Raw genomic sequence first — 20,713 nt, forward strand, 5'->3', positions numbered from 1 at the left:
ATAGAAGCATAGATTTAGAACTGAAAGAGACCACCAGGTCCAGCCCCTCTCATTTTACAGATGGGAAAATTGAGGGATAAAGTGATTAAAAGATTTGATCAGGCTCATACAACTAGCATCTGAGGTGGGATTTGAAACCAAATCCTCTTGACTCAGAGTCCACTATTATACCTGCTATTCGTGGCGCCCTTTCCACTATATGATCCTGACTCAGTTTCAGTGGGGAAAAGAATCCAGAACCCCACAGTTTGGAAAATGCCACTTCAGCTTGACACAAGACAGAGAATTGTGCTTGATGGGATTCAGCAGGGGAAGAAAAACAAAAGTATTTTGTGATGTTTGCTGCTACCCATTGGGGAGGCTGGCCTGCTGTGGTATGTCTCAGCAATCAGACTAAATGGGGATTCGCCATGGGGTGATTTTTAAAACAGTACTGAAGAATCATGGGTATCAGTCTTTATAGCAACAACAAACAAATCAGCTGCTCTCCTTGGTGCTGGTCCCTAGGGTCTCATTTATCTATTCCCTAAGTCCACAATCTCCAACATTGGAATGCATTCTGTTCACTCACATGGAAACTGAGAAACTTATTTTTTGCCAGGGAGGAAAATGTTAGGTGGGACATAATATGACTTTCATGGAAGGGGTAGTTTTTCTGTGGCTTGAGAGGGGTAGAAGCCTAGAACAGATCACCCATGCCATAGATACCTAGACCCAGGTGGGTGTCTCTGATAAATTATGCAAGCTCACATCTGTATCGAAATTTGCTGGGTAGGTTGAATACAGATGGCAGATTTCACTGCACCCAAGGGTATCTTTAAGAAAATGATGAAACTACTGATGGGGGGGGGCATGGTGAAGGGAAGAGAGGTGCCAGAGTGGTTGTGGTTATATTTGAAGAGCCAAGGCAGTGGGGAAAAGCAGGGCCATTTCATAAAGTGACAGGAGAAGGCAAGAAATTATATGACTCCTAGAAAATTGGGAGAGAACTTTAAAAATAAAGGCCAAAGATTTTTCATCTTTTTGTGTATCATGGACTTCTCTGTCAGTCTATGAAATTTATGAACCCCCTTCTCAGAATAATGTTTTTTAAAAAATAAAACAAAATGCAGAGGATTGCAGAAGAAATTAAAAGTTAATGAAAATAAAGATGTAATTCCTTTATTTCTTATCCACTAAAGTCTATGCACAAATCTGTGGGCTTCAGGCTAAGAACTTATGAGCTATCCCTTTATTTACAGATCTGAGAGGAAAACTTCTCTACGTGGTGAGCAAGAGAACACAGTTTCAATCCAAGTATATGGCTCCATTTGGGGATGATTCTCTAGGATTCTCTTTTATCAAGCAATCATTATTAAATAAACTGTCCCAAAATAAGACTGAAGATAGAGCAGGACCATCCCATCCTGTCATTGAATTTGAGAGCTAGAGAAGAATTTTGAGACACATGAGTCTGCCCCTCTCCTTTTACAGAACTGTGGTAAATTAGATTTGACTGAGGTCCTTTAGTTAGTCGGTGACAACCTAGATTTGATTCTAGGTTTCTCAATGGTATCAGAACTTCTTAAGTTCCAATCTAGGACCTCAGCTATAGTTTCTGCTAAATTGACCAAAGCAACTTGGAATGAGACCAAGGAATTTGAAACTGAAGCTGAGGCAGCTAGGTGGCACAGTGGACGAAGCACCGGCCCTGGAGTCAGGAGGACCTGAATTCAAATCTGACCTCAGACACTTAATAATGACCTAGCTGTGTGGCCTTGGGTAAGCCACTTAACCCCATTGCCTTGCAAAAAAAAAAAAGAAAAGAAAAGAAACTGAAGCTATGGAGAGACGTGAGATGCTTGAGTAGCATTGGGTGAATTCTTAATACACACCATCAAGGTCTAGAGGTCAAGGTGTGCCCCTAGCTAGGGGCTAATTACATTGCCAGCTGTTGGGCCATGTAGATTTGTACTCTTAATGATCTGTCAGGTCCCTCCTGGTTTTGAAATGATGATTCTATGATCTAAGATCCTATGACTCGGAAGAGCTGCCATATTCAATTTGTTAATTCTAATCTTGAAAAACATTTATCTCATTTTCTCCTCCTCTCCCAGGGGTGACCCAAATTGTCTTCCCTATTCTAAACTAGGCAAAATTTCTACCTCCTCCCTCACCTTCCAAGAAATGCAAGAATTATTTAAGGTATATACCAATGTGTGTTTTCTAGAATAATGTATCTATCCATTGGTGAGGTAGTCTCACATAGTATTGAGCACTGGAGTTGGAATCAGCAAGACCTAGTTTCAATCCCATGTCAAACACTAGCTGTTTGACATTGGGCAAATCACTTCACATCTCTGGGCCTCAGTTTGCTTATCTGCAAAATAGGATGGTCACAATCAATAACCCCTAAGTTCTTTTCTAGCTCTAAATCTAGGTTTATGTGTATAGAAAAGATGCAATGATTGTAATCCTATCCTGGGTTTGAAATGCTCCTGGCTTTGGAGTTTCTCTTTCCGATGCAGTTGTGTTTTTTAATTACAGGTACCTTGTGGAGGAAATTAAGAAAAGAGAAGGATTCCGACTGCTTTTAGAGGTAAGTCAACATAGACTTGTTGTGTTAGTGATTTTTGTCAATCAACAGGGATAAAGGTGGCAATTTTCTCATCTGTTATTCTTTGCTGGGGTTGTAACTGGTGGGAATCAATCATTAGCTTAATTCAGGGAGTCCATTATGTTAATTTACTCTATTAGTGAATACTTTCTTCTTTGTAGAATCCACTGAGAACACATACATGGTTTTAAGCAATGGAAATCAAAGTGGTCACTAATAATTACCCAGGATTCTACAGAATAAATTATGACATGATGATATACAAATTGCTTATTGACTCCACTGACTGCCCAGCTGTAAAAATATGGAAAATCTGTTAGAATGCAAATCTTAAGTGAATGGAAAATAATTCTTATTTTGTCCATTTAAAGGCATGAACAACATCCTCTTCCCACCCCCTCAGATTTGAGCTACAGTAAAATGGAGATTCTTTTGTTGGCTAAGTTTAAAGAATAAAAGCAGAATTTCTTTTGGGGGGGAGGCAGCTATGGAGTAGTGGTTTGGGGATCAGAAGCCCTGTATTGAAAGTTCTGACTCTTCCAATGACTCACCACATCCTCCAACCTCAGTAACCCGTTAATTTAAAAAATTTATCTTATTATGTAACTCTGAGATATCTCATACTATATGTTCCTTCCTTAAGGATATGATTTCTCTCTCATCACATTCAACTTAGATCAATGCATACTATGGGAATGATGTAATGACTAACAAACTGCCTTCTGTGGGCATGGGAGGAAGGGAAGCAAGATTGGGGAAAAAATGTAAAACTCAAAATAAATAAAACCTTTCTAAAATTAAAAAAAATTTAATTGTGCTCTACCGCAAGTCACTGGGAGGAAAACACTAGATAAATATGATGCTATAAATATTTTTTTCTTATTCCTGACCTCTGATTCCATCACTGTTAAGTACCATCTGCTGAGGGTGGTATGATGCAATGAATACTGAAATTTGGAATCAAAGAACATGAGTTTAGTTTGTGGCTCTGACATTTACTGTTTTTCTGATCTTGAGTCAATCAGTCAACTCCTCTGGAACTCAGTTTCCTTATCTTTAAAAATAAGGAGTCAAATTAGATGACCTCTGAGGTCCTATCCAGCTCTAAATCTGAAAGCCTCTAATCCCGAGCAGTGATTTTTCCATGACCGGCAGTCTTAGAAAATTAATTTGTGAACCTCAACAACATCAGCAGCAATGACAAAGAGAAGGAGGAAGAAAAGGAAGAAGAGGAGGACGAGGAAGAGAAAGAGGAAGAAGAGGAGGAAAAGGAAAAAGGAGGAAAAAGAAGAAAGGAGAGGAAGAAAAGAAGGAAGAGGAGGAAGAGGAGCAGTAGAAGAATGAAGAAGGGGGGATTCTAGGAGACTAAATGACTTAATGACTTATGCATGCTTATAAAGCAAGAATGTGACAAAGGCATTCATTCTCTTCTTCTCTCAGAATTGGAATTAGAAGCAGTGTCTGTCTACTACCTCACCCTGTATTTCAGTTATTACTACAATAATAATGTATACAATAACAACAATAAATTGTGTTTACAACTTTTAGGATTGTTCGAAAGAAGGTAATTTTTTTTTTGTCCTTCATTTTCAAAGATCATTACATCAGGGAGGTGATGCCATGACAGGCACATGAATTGGATTTGAGTGAGGGCAGGCTGTGCTAAGTCACCAGTCTCACTTTCTCCTCTGGAGCCATCTGGGTCCAGTGACCAGTCTTGAATCAGGATGACTGGAGATAGTCCTGGATGCTAGGCAATCAGTGTTAAGTGACTTACCCAAGGTCACCCAACTAGTAAGAGTCAAGTGTTTGAAGTCAGGTTCGAGCTCCTACCCTCCTGATTACAAGGTATTGAGCCACCTAGCTGCCCCCAATGGAACGTAAGTTCCTTGAGCACAGGCCTGCCTTATTTTGGACTCTGTATGTCTTATATCCATGGTGTGTTGGAATGTGACTCCTCCAGGCTTCCACAACCTAAGACTTCTGACCCCACAAATTTATTATTTTGCTGATTGTCTAAACTTACAAAAATGATAAAGAAAATTTTAATGATGCAGAATGCACTGAAAATATTCATGGGTACTTTTTATTTCTCAGAGAGCTGATGGTTAAACTTTTACTAGCACACCTCTTCTTTTGCCTAGCACTTCATATAAATCAATAAAGTCTTTGTTGAACTTGGTTGGAGATCAGGGTTCTAGCTTGGGCCTCTGGTGTTTATGGGAGGCTTTACTGCCTCCTTGAAATCCATAGCATATCAAAAATTCTTCCTGATATCGTTGGATAGATTCTCATTAGATGGTTATGAAAAGCATGGAGGGCAGGGCCCTGACTTAAATGGTTAGAATGATTTTTTTTCTTGCATTTTCCTATAATAAAGTCAACAGATCATGAAAGTGGTTCCCTTTTCTCTGGGAAATGCATTTGGTGTACCTAAAAGTTGTTCTTTTAAAACAAAAAGGCCAATAGCTGTAATAACCACTGTTTTCTAGATTGTGGTTAAGGCACTAAGGCTGACAATGTCAAGAGAAATATTGAAAACACTGTATGGAGCTGCTCTTAATGTGGAGAGCAGAGTACTTGAATTTTTTTTTTACTGTCAGAAGCAAGAATAATGCATATTATCTTGACAGCATAGGAAGTTATCATTTCAAAGGAAATGCTCATTATTCTCAGGCTCCTGAAAAATCGCTTCTTTAATTTTCTGTGTTTGATTTGAGATTCTAAGCAGATAACTTGGTAGGTGTTTTTCTTCTTATATCATCAGTTCTAGTCTTCTATATAGGTTTTTATATTTTGCAGGGAAAATGCAGTAAAATACAAACCATTCAGAGGCAGAAAATGCTTTTATTTTTGTCTTTGAATTCCCCAAAAGCTAACACAGTGCCTGGTACACCACTACCACCACCACCACCACCACCACCAACACCATTATCAATTTAATAAAATGATAATAGTGATGAAGTGATTTATAATTATTATCTCATTGGATCCCCATAATAACTTTGTCAGGGAGCACTATTATCCAACTCTATTTTACAACTTGGGAAACTGAGATTTAGAGAAGTGAGGTACACAGCTAATGAGACAGAATTTGAGTTCAGGTCCATCACTCAGTATACTGTGCCATCTAAATATCTTTCGATATCGAATTAGCACTCAATAAATACCTGTTAGTTAATCGATGATTTACTTTATTTTGTTATTGTTATTCAATCGTGTCAGTCATGTCCAACTCTCTGTGACACCATGTTGGGGTTCCCTTGCCAAAGATCTAGAATGGCTTATGATTTCCTTTTCTAGATAATTTTTGTAGGTGAGGAAAGTGAGATAGTGTTAAGTGACTTGGTCAAGGTAACACAGCTAGTAAGTGTCTGAGGCTGGATTTGAATCTGAGTCTTTCTGATTCCAGATCAAGTGCTTGATTTATTACCTAGTTGCCAACAATTTGCATTATATAGACATAAAAACAATTGTCCCCTTCAAAAGAATGCATGCTTTTTGAGCTAAGGAATGATTTCAAATTTTTTCTCTTGTGTTTAATAAATGCACATTAAATTCAATTCAAACCTTTTACTTAAAAGGGCCTTAAATAGCATTTCTATAATAAGAGGCATGGCGGTGCACGGGACAGACACTGGCCTCAGAATCAGAAGAAGCCCTGAGTGTGAACTTTACTTTGTGATTCTGGGCAATTAATTCACTTTACCTTTCACTAGGAAAGAGGATTGATAGTACCCGTAAACCCTGTTTAGTGGTGTCTTTCAAAGGCTCAAAGGATATGAGGTCCATGAAGCCTTCTGCAAATATTAGAGTTACATAAAGTGATGAGATGATGATGATAACACTAAATCCCAAGTATCAATGTCATTTTAAGAAGAGGTAGGGCCAATGGAATGGCTTAAATGTAAAGCCTACCCTATAATAATAATGCAAAATGAGTCCATTTGTTTGCTATATCTTTGGTCTGACCTTCCAACTTCCCTTTCCCTTAAGGTCATTCATCAAGGAAAAGGGCTAATGAAAATGGAATAATTAAAACCAATTTGAGCATTGGATCTTATTTTAACATCAGTTCCAATTTCCTTCAAGTCAATTCAATATTTATTAAGTATCTACCAGATGGACAACACATTGGCTCATTTGCAGTAGTCTAAAGTTCAACTAAGACAGAGCCCCTGCCTTCACGGTACGTCTAGTCTAGTTGGGGAGAGATTGCCTAGCATCCAGGACTATCTCCAGACATCCTGATTCAAGACTGGTCACTGGACCCAGATGGCCCCAGAGGAGAAAGTGTAATGGGAGGTCTGATTTCTGACTGTTCTCTATTGCTCAGCTCAGAATTCCTGCTTCTGCTCCTTCGCCAGTCCTGAGCTATCCTTATGACTATTGAATTCCTGTCTTTTTTTTTGTATTCTTGAGATCTTGCATCTCTAGACTTTATTTCATCCTGCCATCACACAGTCCCATTGAGAGACTCTGGTTACCTCATTCTTTCCATTTTTCAGCACTTCAGATAGCAAGAATCAACAATCTGTTCTAACCCCATCATTCCCTCTAAGTCAACACAATATGAAATGATTTTTCTCTAGTGATGAATCCCCTTGATCTATTCCTTGCTCTCTGATAGACCTTCATCGAGGCAACAGCTCTCTCCTGGAAGACTGCCAATGCTTTGTTGGATTCATTGGTACCTCTAGCATTCTCCTACTCCAACAATCTAGGAACCCTCTAAAATAGCTCCAGAAATAAAGTTAATGTGTCAGAGTTTGTTCCTAGTAAACCCATGCTGGCTAAACATGATAGCTCATTTACTTTGAAAGCTTTTCACCGGGTTAGGTATTAGTTTCATCCCTTTCATCTCAAATAGATATATGTCATTTCTTCAAGGGATCTGGATCTCTTTCATAGTTCTTAGAAGTCAGTCTGAATGCTCCCAATCTCTTCAGTGAGTCTAACAATATTTCATACTCCTTGAACTAAAGGTTCTATATGAACTGTGATGAACATATGTTGAAAGAGAAAAATCTGCTTAGTTTTTTTTGATATTAAGAAAATGGTATTTATGTCTGATGTTTTCTGAGGGTTTCCTCTGCAGCATAAGCCCCAGACAGATGCAAATTCCCTTCAATTGTTCAATGTAACTTCATTGCTAAATGTAAATTGGCCAAGATAAGAACAGCCTCAGCTCATCCCTCCAACCCTCCTCTAGCTTTCTGCCTATCTTCCAAAGTAGGTCATGGACCCCAGTCATGGAGAAGGAGTGGGTCCCTCGTTCCCCTCTTTTCCTTGACTCTTCCCTGCATAGGAAGTGGTCCAGATTATAAAAGTATGGCCCACATACCCCTCCACACTAGATTCACTCACCTGAGTCTGAGACCAGTCACTTCATAGGTTTTCCTTTCTTTTTCAGGCATTCTTGCCTAGACCTTTGTTTTTTAGCCTCTTCTCATGTAAGTTATTATCTCTCTAGGAAAAAGTTTAATCTGAACTTTGCAGGCTTGGGAAATAAAAAAATCCTGAGCTTTCCCACTTCCAGGGCTAGACATGAGTTTTTTACTTCCATGAATCTTGATATCTGTGGTGGTATCACCCATTTTCCTGTCAACACAAAGAAAGTCAAAATAATACTTCCCAGTCAGGGACTGTCAGAAGGTGTTTGTAACTCCACTAGGGAAGGTGTCATGCTAGCTTTATTTGATAAACAGAAGTCAAACCAAGAAGAGCCTTCTGGAAGGCAGTGGGAAATTGGGGCATAGTTTTCCCATAAGAGAAATTCAGGAATCAATACTAGGGTCCTGGAGTCAGGAATCAGAGACATAGTGAAAAAAAATGAGCAAGAATCTTAGGCAGGAGCTATTTAGTTACCTTCCTTTGCACCCCATCTCTTCTGACTGGCCTTTGATGCTCAAAGAATATGTAGATATGATCGTTAGACAATTGCCAGTGCATTATATTAGTGAAGGGGACCAGAAAGGCACTGACACTGCTTTGGCTTTCAGAATGGGAAAGAAGGAAGCAATTCCATTTTTTGGCCAGTAGATTTGATATCAGGTCCTGTTGGGAAGAGAGAAAATAACAATATTATTAAAGGAGCAGTTTACAAGGACTTAGAAAAGGGTGAGGGCACAGCATGGGCTCATTAAGAACACTGGATCCTTTTCACTTTCTGATGACTATACTCAACTAGTTCGGAGGCAGTCTGGCAAGGTGAATAGAAAGCTGATCTAGAAAAGACTTGTCTGACCTTTGATATGCTGGTTGAAAGGCCTGGGTAAGTCACTGAATTTCTTAATGCTCTAGTCAACTCCCTAAAACTATAATTTTCAGGAAAAAGTTCTGCCTTGAGAAGGTTTTTCTCTTTTAAGATTTTTTTTTTGCCTTTCTTTGTATTCCTAGCACTCAACTGGTATCTGACAGAGCTTAAGCTTGTCGACTCACACTAACTGATTCTACCAATGTGATATCACAAGTCCGCCCCTCTCCATCACTAATAGACTAGAAGGAAATGCTAGGAACACAACACATTTGGAGGTCACCAAGGCATCCAACAAAATCTCTCCCTATTGGGATCGATCAGGACTGAATGATTTTTAGAGTTGGGTGCTGTTTGGAGCAGATGGAGCCCACAGAATGCTAATGAATGGATTAATGTTGGCCTGAAGGGAGCTTTCCAGAGAAAAAACCCAAGGCTCTGTCCTTGGCCTGGTTCTGTTCAGCATTTAAATCAATAACTTAGATTAAGGGATAGATGCATACTTATCAAACTAGCTGGTGACATGAAAGTGTGAGAGAGATAGCTAGTACAATGAATCAGGGGATTGAAAAATCCCCAAAGACTTCAATAGGTTAGCATAATTGACTGAAGATAGGAAGATGAAATTAAATGGGGAAAACATAAAATCCCCTATCTAAGATTTTTTATTTTGGTTTTTGTTTTTCAATCAATGCACAAGCGAAGAATAAAAGAGTTATGACTTAAAAGCAGTTCCCATGGAGAAAATAAAAGGCACCTGTGGTTTTTAATGAATTGCAAACTCAATGTAAATGAGCAATGTAGGTGGTCAAAGGGGTCAATGTGGTCTAGCCAATTAGACATTTCATATGTTATACCTCGACCTAACATTTTTATTATAAATAGTCTTGTTCCTTTTAGACCCTATCGGATGAGCAAGGAAATAATACTACTGTATTCTGAAGCCATTAGAACATAATTGGAATATTCTTTCTAATTTGAGTGATGTATTACATCTAGTTGATAATCTAGAACAGTCCGGAAGGAGGGATCAGAAACCATCCCTTTAGAAAAAGGGACCAAAATAGTTAGGCTTCAGAAAATTTAGTCTTGGAAAATAGGGAGCAATGCAGCAAAACCACTAGGCAACCTTTGAAGTTCATCTGAATGCCGGATTCTGAATTACCAATGTTTATTTGGAAGTTTGTCAACCAGAGGAGGTTTTAGGCTTGTCTTGATTAAGGACCAGAGCAGGCCCAGAGAAGGACAGTTTGGATGTAGTATGAGGAACAATAGCATCCTATGACAGCCATCCAAATGTTGAAAGGGAGTGTTGAATATTTTCAAGGAGTCTGAATATCTACTTGATGGAGAAGTTATGGAAGGATCCATGCTTTGGGTAAGATTTATAGTGGCTCATTTTTAAAGGTTCTTCCAAGAAAGCCAAGCAATGTTGGTGAAGCTCAGCTGTTGCAGTAGTATTTTCTCAATCCTATTTCCATATTCCTCTCTTCCCCATCAAATTTACTGCCTCTCCTAACTCTGTACCCATATGCTTGCAGATAGTATATACTTAATGAATTCTTCATTCATTCCAACTTATAGGACTAAATATCTAGAACTAACAGAGACTTCCAAGTTCATTGAGTCCACCCCTTTATTTTACAAATGAGGAAACTAAGACTAAGACTAGCATAGGTTAAGTGATTTAGCCAGCTCTGGAGTTTTCCATTGATTCTAGAGTCCTTTCAGCTTGTCCTCCCTAGTCTGTCCAGATTACAGTCACATCCATATCCAAATCAATGTAAAAATTGGGGCAACATTCTTTCGAAAAGATTTCTGGAGGTGGCTAGGTGGCACCATGGATGGAGCACTGGCCCTGGAGTCAGGAGGGTCTGAGTTCAAATCCAACCTCAGACACTTAATAATTGCTTGGGTAAGCCACTTAACCCCATTGCCTTGCAAAAAAAAAAAACAAAATTTCTGACTTTTCTTTTCCAACTGTCTGAGGCAGGATTTGAACCTCAGTCTTCCTGACCTCAAGTCCACTGCTCTATTCATGCGTCACTCTGTGCTGTCTCCTTTAATAAATATTAGTTGAATTGAATTGAATTTACTTGTAAAATGGGATTTTGGTCCCCAGAGATTTTGGCTTGTAATTCTTCACAAACAAGAAATGTAAGCATATTTTAAAAACGGAGAGACACATTTGTACCTTCTGTCACGAAGCTTTGATAAGCATGAACACTGGGCATAGATTTGCCCTCTAGGTTAATGGAAACTGTATCTTTTCTTCTTCCTCAGCCCGAGTTTGCTAACGTTTGCTTTTGGTACATTCCACCAAGTTTAAGGATGATGGAAGAAGGACCTGAGTTTTGGGCAAAGCTGAATTTGGTAAGTGAACTGAATTTTGTTCATTGGTCGGACTGGTGATGCAATGGTCACTGTATTTTTGGCATCGGAAATAACCTCCCTTAAGACTTGATATTTGTTTTCAGACAGCCTACAAGCTAGGTAAAGGAGACAAATACACAGATCCATGGGTAGATTGGAAGAGATTGTACCTGTAAGAATGATGAGGAATCACAAGCTATGAAGAATGAAGGAGGGGGCATAGGGCTAGGAAGTCTTTTTATGATTATTCAGAAACTCCTATAGTCTGGCTTTTGGTTTAAATTCTTTTCTCTTTCTTCTAATTTTCTAAGGGGGGAAATGTCGGGAATTTCATAGTACATGCTTCTCCAACAGGTGATGAAGATACTGGTGGTAAATAAAACAGAGATCTCTCGGAGGCCCTTGAGTGCATTAGAGTGCCTGACCCCGTAGATAACGCATTTCCCAGGACATTATTATAATTTGGCCTTTGGTCTTGAAGACTTCACTGGTCAGTGCTCATGCTATGGGCTTGACCTTCCTTCTGACCCCCTTTCTGGTTATTCCTAATAGTAAAGAGAGAGGGTATCTGGTATCTTTCTCTACCTCCTGCCCCTCCCTATCAGTCCTTTGCCCCTACCAACTGAACTTCAGCCTCTGGGGAAGTCTAAATTTGTTGCATAGTAAGGAAATATTAGGCACCTCATCTTGCTTTTTCCTTTCAGGACAAAAGAGAAAGAGCCCCTTCCCCTTAGTGAAAGTGCTTAAGGGAGGCAATTAGGAGGGGAAAACCTTTGTACTTCCTTTCTCATTGAAGGGTCTTCTAGCAAGGACTGAATGTGCCCTCTGAGAATATCCTGAGTGGTCTCTGTTCAGGTTCAGGTTGGACTACATAAATGTGGCATCCCTTTCAACTGTGAGACTCTCTGTAATAATTATAATATTATCCTGGTTCTTAAGATTTACAAAAATCTTTACACATATACCATTTACATCCATCCTGTGAGGTAGGACCTATATTTTGTTATTCCCATTTTACTGATGAGGAAACCAAGGCTGAGAGAGGTGAAGTCTCATGACTGATGTGTTGGGCAATGGTCTTCTCTGTGCACTATGGCGCCACCTAGTGGCCTTCTATGATCTCCGCGACAGTCTTCCCTGGGAACCACAAATTGGCTATGCCCATGGATGGTCCCATTTGCAGGGACACATTTCACCCTGAAAATGTTACTCAGATTCGAACGTTTATCATTTTTATTATTTATACATGACTAATTAAGCTTCTTTCACTTTAATATAATGGACATGGACATTATACAAATATTCTACTATCAAAACTGGTGGCAGATGGTGATGCCAAGAAACGATGAATGGTATTCACTGCGTCCATGTCTAGACAGAGTGTTCATTACCTATTTCAGGCACTTAACACTGTCCTTGGGACTTGTCTTGCATTATCGACAGATAATGTAGGCAGGGAAGTGCTTAAGAATACATTTCTGATGGTAAGCAAGCCATAAAAAAGAAATCGGAATGGGAGGAAGGGAGAATTTAATCGGGATCTTTCTGCTAACATTTTTCACTTTGATGGAAAGCTGCTGACATTTCATGGGGGAGGAGGAGTGGAAATACTTAGAACTAAGAGAAAAAAACCAGTGTTGCTATTTTTTTTTAACTAAGTGATATTCCACTGTTGAGAATAGTCAGACAGTAGTCAAAAGAAGTAGAGATTGTAACAAGTACTTTTAAAAAAAAAATAAGTAATCCAGCAGAGAAATAATCCTGGATATTTCCGTTCACTCTGTTAGACCTGTGATTTCACTGGTAGCAGAAAATCCCTCTGCCACCGCTTGCAACTTTCTCTACAATTTATAATTTTAGAGAGTCGCCTCTAGCAGTGGCGTAAACTCAAATAGAAACAGGACCACACAACCTTACTTGGGGATCCCTATGGGCAACTTATTGACTTAGAAAACTACATATCACCATTATCTATGTCCTATTGTGTTTGTTAAATATTTTCCAATTACTCAGGCTAGCCTAGGGCAGTGAAAAGTGCTGTGACTTGCCCAGGGTCACACAAGCCAACTCCAAGGCCAGCTTTCTATTCCCTACTTCACACTGTCTCTTGTAGAGAACTGATACATAATTAAAATATAGGCTAAGATTCCTAATGAAAATAAGTGTTATGTAGCACTCCATGAGATTTTCTTCTCAACCAGAGCCTTTTTGTTTTGCTAATTTTATTTTATTTTATTTTTCCTCTGGTTACATACAAAAACAGGTTTCAACTTTTACTTCCAAAATCTTGAATTCCAAATTCTCTCCATGCCTCCCATTCCCCCTCATTGAGAAAGCAAATTACTTAGTATAAGTTAAAAATGTATGGTCATGGGGTCAGCTAGGTGGCGCAATGGATAGAGCACTGGCCCCTGGAGTCAGGAGGACCTGAGTTCAAATATGACCTCAGACACTTAATAATTATCTAGGTGTGTGGCCTTGGGCAAGCCACTTAACCCCATTTGCCTTGCAAAAAAACCCCTATAAAAACATGTATGGACATGAAAAATATTATTACAATAGTCACATTGTAAAAGTAAACATAACCCTTGCCCCCCCAAAAAAGAGAAACCTCAAGAAAGATAAAGTGAAAATAAAAGCATGCTTCAATCTATATTCAGACGCATATACCATCTCACTTGAGTTCTGTCTTTGGGATGGATAATATTCTTTATCATAAGTCCTTCAGATCAACCAGAACTTTTAAAAAACTACTTCAACCCATTGATCCAATACCTACCATGAATGATATTTTAGGGTCTCAACGCACTGTCTGACATAATCTGAGTATTCCAACTCTTTTCCCAACTAAGGCCTTACAACAGATGATGATACAGTAGGCAGAATGTTAGACTCTGAAGTCAGGAAGACATGAGTTCAAATCCAGCCTCAGATACTTACTAACTCGGTAGATTACTTATTTTATGTCTGCCTCAGTTTCCTCATTTGTAAAAAATGGGAATAAAAATAGCCCCCAACAGGGTTATTGTGAGAATCAAATGATATTGGAAATGTAAAGTGCTTTGCAAGCCTTAAAAATATTATATAAGTCCTCAATTACTTGCTAAAATCCTCCATTCTGTCACCTGGAAAATATTTGTCTTCTCTTTGAAACCTTTGTTCCTTATTTCTTTTTCCAATATCATTCATTCATTCATTCATTCATCCATTCATCCATTCCACAGTCATTTTTAAACACACTTCTCATTGAGGAACTGTACTGAGCTCTGTATGGGAGCTCCAGAGATGAAGAGATACAATCTTTGGTCTCAAGGAGTTGGCACACCAGTATAAATGCAGGGTGACCCCAAAGCCTGGGTGCAAGTTTAGGCTATTATGACAATATTAATATGACTTTATTATAGCTATATTAAAACTTTACTAGCTGAAAATCACTCAGACTTTAGGAACACTGTGATCTGCTACAAGGTAGAATTTGATTGATGGCAAAATAGAGTCCCACAGAAGGAAGTAAGGCTAATTTAATTCAATTTTAAAAGTATTTATTTAGTAATTAACTGTGGACTAGGCACTGAGGATGAAATAAATGAAGTAATTCTTGCCCTCAAGAAGATGAGGAAAGAGAGCATTCTGGTTACTGAGTTATGGAGGCAGGAGGTAGATTGAAATAGAATTTGGGAACATCACTGCGGCAGCTGTGTAGAATAAAGACAAAATAAGAAAAGTGGATGATAGGAGGCCACGTAGGAGCTACTGCATTAGTCCAGATGAAGGCCTGGACCAGGGTGGTGGCCATGTGAATGGAGAGAAGGAGAAAGATACTAAGAGGGACAGTCAGGGAAACATGGTAACTGACTGCATGTTAGGCAGGAAGAAGAAGATGAGGAAAGATTTGAGGAAACTACAAGGTTTGGGAGCCTAAGGGAAAGTGATGTCTTCAAAAGTGGGTTTGTAGAAGACAATGAGTTCTGTTTTGGACAAGTTTAATTTGAGTTGTCTATGAGACAGACAGTTGAAGTTATCGAACATATTGTTGCTTTGTCTCCCTTTTTTGATTTTGTTTTACCATATTAGAATGCAAGTTTGCTGAGAGCAAGCACAATTTTGTTTTCCTTTATTTTCAAATCCTTAAGACTTAGCACAGTGCCTTAGCAAATAGTATATCTTTAATAATTATTCTATCTGGATTTGGGATTTATATGCATATGGATGATAATTGGGAGCAGATGACTCATTATAGGGATTCAGGATTTTTGGTAGGGGACAGGAAATGAATGATGGTCCAACAAAGGAGACTGAGAAGTACTATAGACAAAAGGAGAATTAGAAATGGCATAAAAGGGGGGGAGAGAATATTTAGTAGGCAAGTTGAGAAGATTCAAATGCTTTAGAATGGTCAAAAAGAAGGAAGACTGAAAATGGCTATTGGATTTGGTTTTTAAGAGACAACCCGTTAACACTGAAAGAGACTGTCAATTTAGTGATAAGAAACCAAATTGCAATTGTGTTAAAGATAGTGAGAGGAATGAAAGGAAGTAGAGGGAATGAGGGTAAATAGATTTTTCTAAGAATTTGGTTGTAAAAGGAAGAAGAAATAAAAGGTAGGTAGGGCAAAATGAAAGATTTTTTTGATGATGAGAAAGAAAAAGAGAAAGAAAGAAAAAGAAAGAAAAAAGAAAGAGAGAGAGAGAAAGAAAGAAAGAAAGAAAGAAAGAAAGAAAGAAAGAAAGAAAGAAAGATATATTTGTAGTCAACAGGGAAGGGATGGATAAAGAGAGGTGAGATTTGTGAGAGAAAGGAAATGATTGAAGGAAGGACACAGGAAGCAATGAAATCAAAGATATAAATTGAAAGATTGAATTTGGGAAAGAAAAGGACCCCTGCTTTGTCAAAGACTAGAGTAAAGGAGCAGACAATGAAAAATAATCGGGAAAAGATAATCTGAAGGATGGAATTGAGAAGAAGAGGGAGCTTGTAATAGATAGTGTCCATCTTCTCATTATGCTTTTTGATGACATCTTTTCCTCAGGGAAATTGAGTGGCAGTGTGGAGAGAACTCAAGATCTGAGGTTCTGGTTTTGGATATTTGCTAGCTATGTGACCCTGTAAAAGTCACTTTATTCTGCTTCCCTCTGTTTCCTGAACTGTTAAAATGATCTGGGGAAGGAAATGGCAAATCATTCTACTATCATTGCCAAGAAAATCCCATGGCTAGCATTGGCATACCTTGGTCCATAGGGTAATGAAAAGTTAGACATGACTGAAAAGACTGAACAATAGCAATAAATCTCCTAAGAGGGAAAGGAGAGGGACCACTTTATAAGAGGGTAAAGGAGAGATGAGAAGATCCGAAACAGCCACTATGAGATGTTTGGGCAGAGTCAACATGTTTACTGTTACTTGAATGAAAGTAAAGATGCTCTGATTTCCAAAGTTGCCTGAGATACTAGGCTGAAAGGGAGAGATAACACAATAGATGCCAGAACCAGGATTTAAAGAAACCTTGATAGGCTAGAGAATTTTGAGTTGGTTGAACCTAATAATATGGCATATAATGGGATGCATGCAAAGTCCTGTGTTTGGATCCAGATTTCTAAGAAAATGATTGAGGAGGCTTGGTTAATCTCTATCTAATCTGAAAAAAACTTAGAGGATTTAAGGGGAATTCATACCCTTTTTGAGTCAACAGTGCAAGATGGCAACCAAAAAAACCTAAAATAAATTCATGATAATGTTAAAAATACTAATTTAATAATAAAGTTTGGAAAGACTTCTTGGTACAGGGGGAAAGAAAGAGCTCAGATTCAGTAGCTTCCAGTGCTATCTCTGACACACACTGGTTGTGAGGCTTTGGACTTGCCCTCTCAAGACTCTGAGACACTACAAAATGCAGTGAAGGTGGGGAGAATATCCTCCTCCAGGATTCTCTATTCTCTATATTGGTGAAGTCTCAGTTAAGAGAGTCATTGGTACTGAAGTACTAAGCAAACTGAGGCCACAGGGTGAAGTGACTTACTCAGGGTCACATAGTGAGTAAATATCTGAGGCTGGATTTGAACTCCCAAATATCAGTCCTCCTGACTCTATGCTCATTGCCATCTAGTTACCTTATTCTAGGGGTTCCCTAACCTATCAATGCCTCTCCTAAGATGTAGGACCGAGCACTCATTTCACTGTATTTGGACTTGGTCAGACCAAATCCTGAGAGTTGTGTTTAGTTCTGGGAGTGGAGTATTTATAAATCTATGGATAATGTGATACTCTGTGGCATCCAATAGGGAACAGAGATGGAAAAAATTGGGGTCCTATCTGAGTTTGGACAGCATCCTTTTTTTTTTTTTTAGCAGAGCAGACTACTCATTCTTAAATACACCAAACCTGCCGGCTGGTTGGTTTTTCAAACAGGATTGACAACATGAGTTATTTTTGCTCAAATATTCTTGAATTTATTCTTCCCACTTTGTAAGAGTACGTGAATGCGTACAAGTGTGTGGACTTTTGTGTGTGTGTCTACACAGGTACACACTTGTGTGATGAGATATATTGCTGCAGTTTATGTCAATGGTATTCTTTCCTAGACTATGAGAGCACATATGTGTGATTTATAGCCTGGAGCCTGCTAAAATACCCTTGCAATTTATTTGGGGGTTTATCTTGGATTGAGAAGCTCAAAGAAATAAATAAACTGAAAGAACACTTTGGCTTTCTGATGTAGACTCGTGTCTTGCAGAACTGTCAGTTCTTGTAATCCAAAGTATAATGAATGCTGTTGGTGACCGTGGGCAAGACAAGAGGAGAATTCATCTCCTACTGTGCAGGGGGAGGTGGCACCAGGTGTCTCTTGAGAATACTCAGAAAATCTGCTGGGCTTGAGTATTCACCACGGATCAGTCAGTGACAATCACATGTATTGTTCTGTTCCTTCCCCACCAGCACTGTGACCCAAACATTAATTATAGCCTTGCTTTGAAAACCAAACTTAGAAAGCCCATTTCTTCTAAGCCAGCTGAATAGCATCTAGTATTTTATTATGGACTTGCTATGGGCTGCGACTGTGCAAGAATTTAGGGATATTAAGATGATGTTGATGAAGAAGGGGGAGGAGGAAGAGGGAGGAGGAGGAGGGGACAGAGGAGGGGGAAAGAGGAAGAGCAGAAGGAGGGAGGAAGAGGAAGATGGAGAAAAGGAGAAAGGAAGAGAGGAAAGGAGGGAGAGAAGGAGGAGGAGAAGGAAGGAGGAGGGGAAGAGAGGGAAGGAGGAGAGGAGGAAGAAGAAAAAAGAGAAAGGAGGAGAAAGTAGGGGGAGAAGGCAGAGGAGGAGGGGGAAGAGGGGGAGGAAGAAAGAAGGGGAAGGAGGAGGAGGGGGAAGAAGTATCTGAAACAGTTTAGGACCTTATAATCTTTCTATCCTATTTCTCTATGTGATCCTGCCTCACTAAAGACAGTTCCTACATTTGAGAAGACTATAATTATTGTTGATGAGTCAAGTCTTAGTCATTTCTGACTCTTAATAATCTGACTTGGGGTTTTCTTGGCAGAAAAACTGGAATAGTTTGCCATTTCCTTCTCCAGCTCATTTTACAAATGAAGAAACTGAGGCAAACAGGGTTATGTGACTTGCCTAGGTCACAGCAAAAAAGTAGCTGAGAATTTTTCAGTTCCAGAATTCCAAATGTTTGTCATCTAGTAGCAAATAAGATAGCTTGAGGGGTATGTGTATTTCTTTCCATTTACTCGCTAAAGATAGTGCACTGCAGTAGAAGACCCTGGGCCCAAGTCCCAACTCTGCCACTGGGTACTAGCAGGACCTTAGACAAGTCACTTCAACTCTGAGTTTCTTCATAAAATTTTGAAATTCTCTTCCAGATCCAGATATATGCTCCTCTTATTTAATGAGTTACTGCCTTAATATGTCATCACTATTATTGACAAGGTATTGTTACAGGTATATGAATAAGATGCTACTGACCTAGAGTGTCCAGAATGGGGCAGCAAGGATTATGGGGAACCTGGGAATCATGCCAAAACAGAATGGGTTCAAGGAATTGAGAATGGTTAGTCTGGGGAAAAAAAAATATGACTTGAGGGAAAGTAAATGGGACCAAAGAGCTGTCCTTGATATCTGAAGTGCTGAAATAGAGGAGAGGCCATGTATTTATTCTATTAGACTTCTGAGAACAAAGCTAAGACCTGTGTCTGAAAGGTTCAAAGCTGATTGATTAGGGTTAGAATAAGCAAAATCTTCCTAACCATAAGGGATACCTCAGAGTGAAATAGACTGTTCCCTCACTTGATGTCTTCAAGCAAAGGCTAGGGAGTCATTTGATGGATTATTCTGGACCAGAAGGTCTCTGAGGTCCTTATCTCTCCTGTATCTGAGATTTGTTTCACATTTGGTTAATATATAGGTTCAAGCGGTTTGTTCTGACTCTGTAAGAGCTGGTGTTCCAGGCAGAGAACAGACTTCCCACCTCTGAAGTGAGACCTCAAATTGCTTCTCTCAGTCTCTTGGCAACTCTTCTTTCCTTTTTTTCTTTTTGTTTTGTTTTTTTTTTTGCAAGACAAATGGGGTTAAGTGGCCTGCCCAAGGCCTCACAGCTAGGTAATTATTAAGTGTCTGAGACTGGATTTGAACCCAGGTACTCCTGACTCCAGGGTCGGTGCTCTATCTACTGCACCACTTAGCTGCCTTTGGCAACTCTTCTAATAGAACTGGAGGGCATTTATATGATACTTTAAGATTTACAAAGCACTTTGCAAATGTCTGATTGGATTTTCACAATAATCCAAGAAGGTAGGTGCAATGGTTATCACCATTTTATAGATGGGGACACTGAGACAAGAATTTTCAGAGAAAGAAAGATCTGAGACCAGATTTGAACTCAGATATTCCTAATTATTGTTTTAGCACCCCATACCCTATCACCTAACTGCCTCTCTAAAACTAAATTTTACAGAGAAGATGCCAATCTACATTGATAGAAGCAGTTCCCTCATCTGAGTCTTCTCCATGCAAATGAAATCATGGATGTGGTAAAAACAAGTAGAAAGATAGTTAAATAGATGCATAGATGGATGGAAGGGCAGATAAATATGTAGATATGTGAATACCCAAATAAACAAACAAATCATGTGTTTGCATTGATCTCTGCCTTTTTCACTTTCCTTGTCCCCAATGTGAGAGTATTAGGGATTAAGTTAGGAATTCACACTATAGAAATGAGTCATTTTTTCCCCAAAAACTAATAGTCCTTGCAAATGGAGTCCTCTTATTTTACTAAGTGATCCAATAGGGCAGTAGATAATTTTCATTAGCTTGAAGGAAGATCTGAGTATCATATAATTAATTTCCAGGGTCTTTTATAATTATAAAAGAAAAATGCTTAAGTTTTTGCTATTTTGCAGTCGCTTTACATAATTAGATCAACCAATCAATTGACAAATATTTATTAAATGTCTAGTATGTACTGACCACTGTGCTGGGTGCTA

At 39.0% G+C, this 20,713-nt stretch overlaps 1 protein-coding gene across 1 annotated transcript in view; it reads left to right on the forward strand.

The window, feature by feature from the left end:
• The window catches only part of GADL1 (glutamate decarboxylase like 1), a 194,888-nt gene that overhangs the window by 107,255 nt on the left and 66,920 nt on the right, over positions 1-20,713 (forward strand). The window contains exons 13-14 of the mRNA XM_074195631.1: positions 2,527-2,578; positions 11,136-11,225. Of these exons, the coding sequence (XP_074051732.1) occupies positions 2,527-2,578; positions 11,136-11,225 (142 nt within the window). The remainder of the gene's footprint in view (positions 1-2,526; positions 2,579-11,135; positions 11,226-20,713) is intronic.

The sequence above is a fragment of the Macrotis lagotis genome, chromosome 7 (genome assembly GCF_037893015.1).
Source record: "Macrotis lagotis isolate mMagLag1 chromosome 7, bilby.v1.9.chrom.fasta, whole genome shotgun sequence".
NCBI classification, from domain to species: domain Eukaryota; kingdom Metazoa; phylum Chordata; class Mammalia; order Peramelemorphia; family Peramelidae; genus Macrotis; species Macrotis lagotis.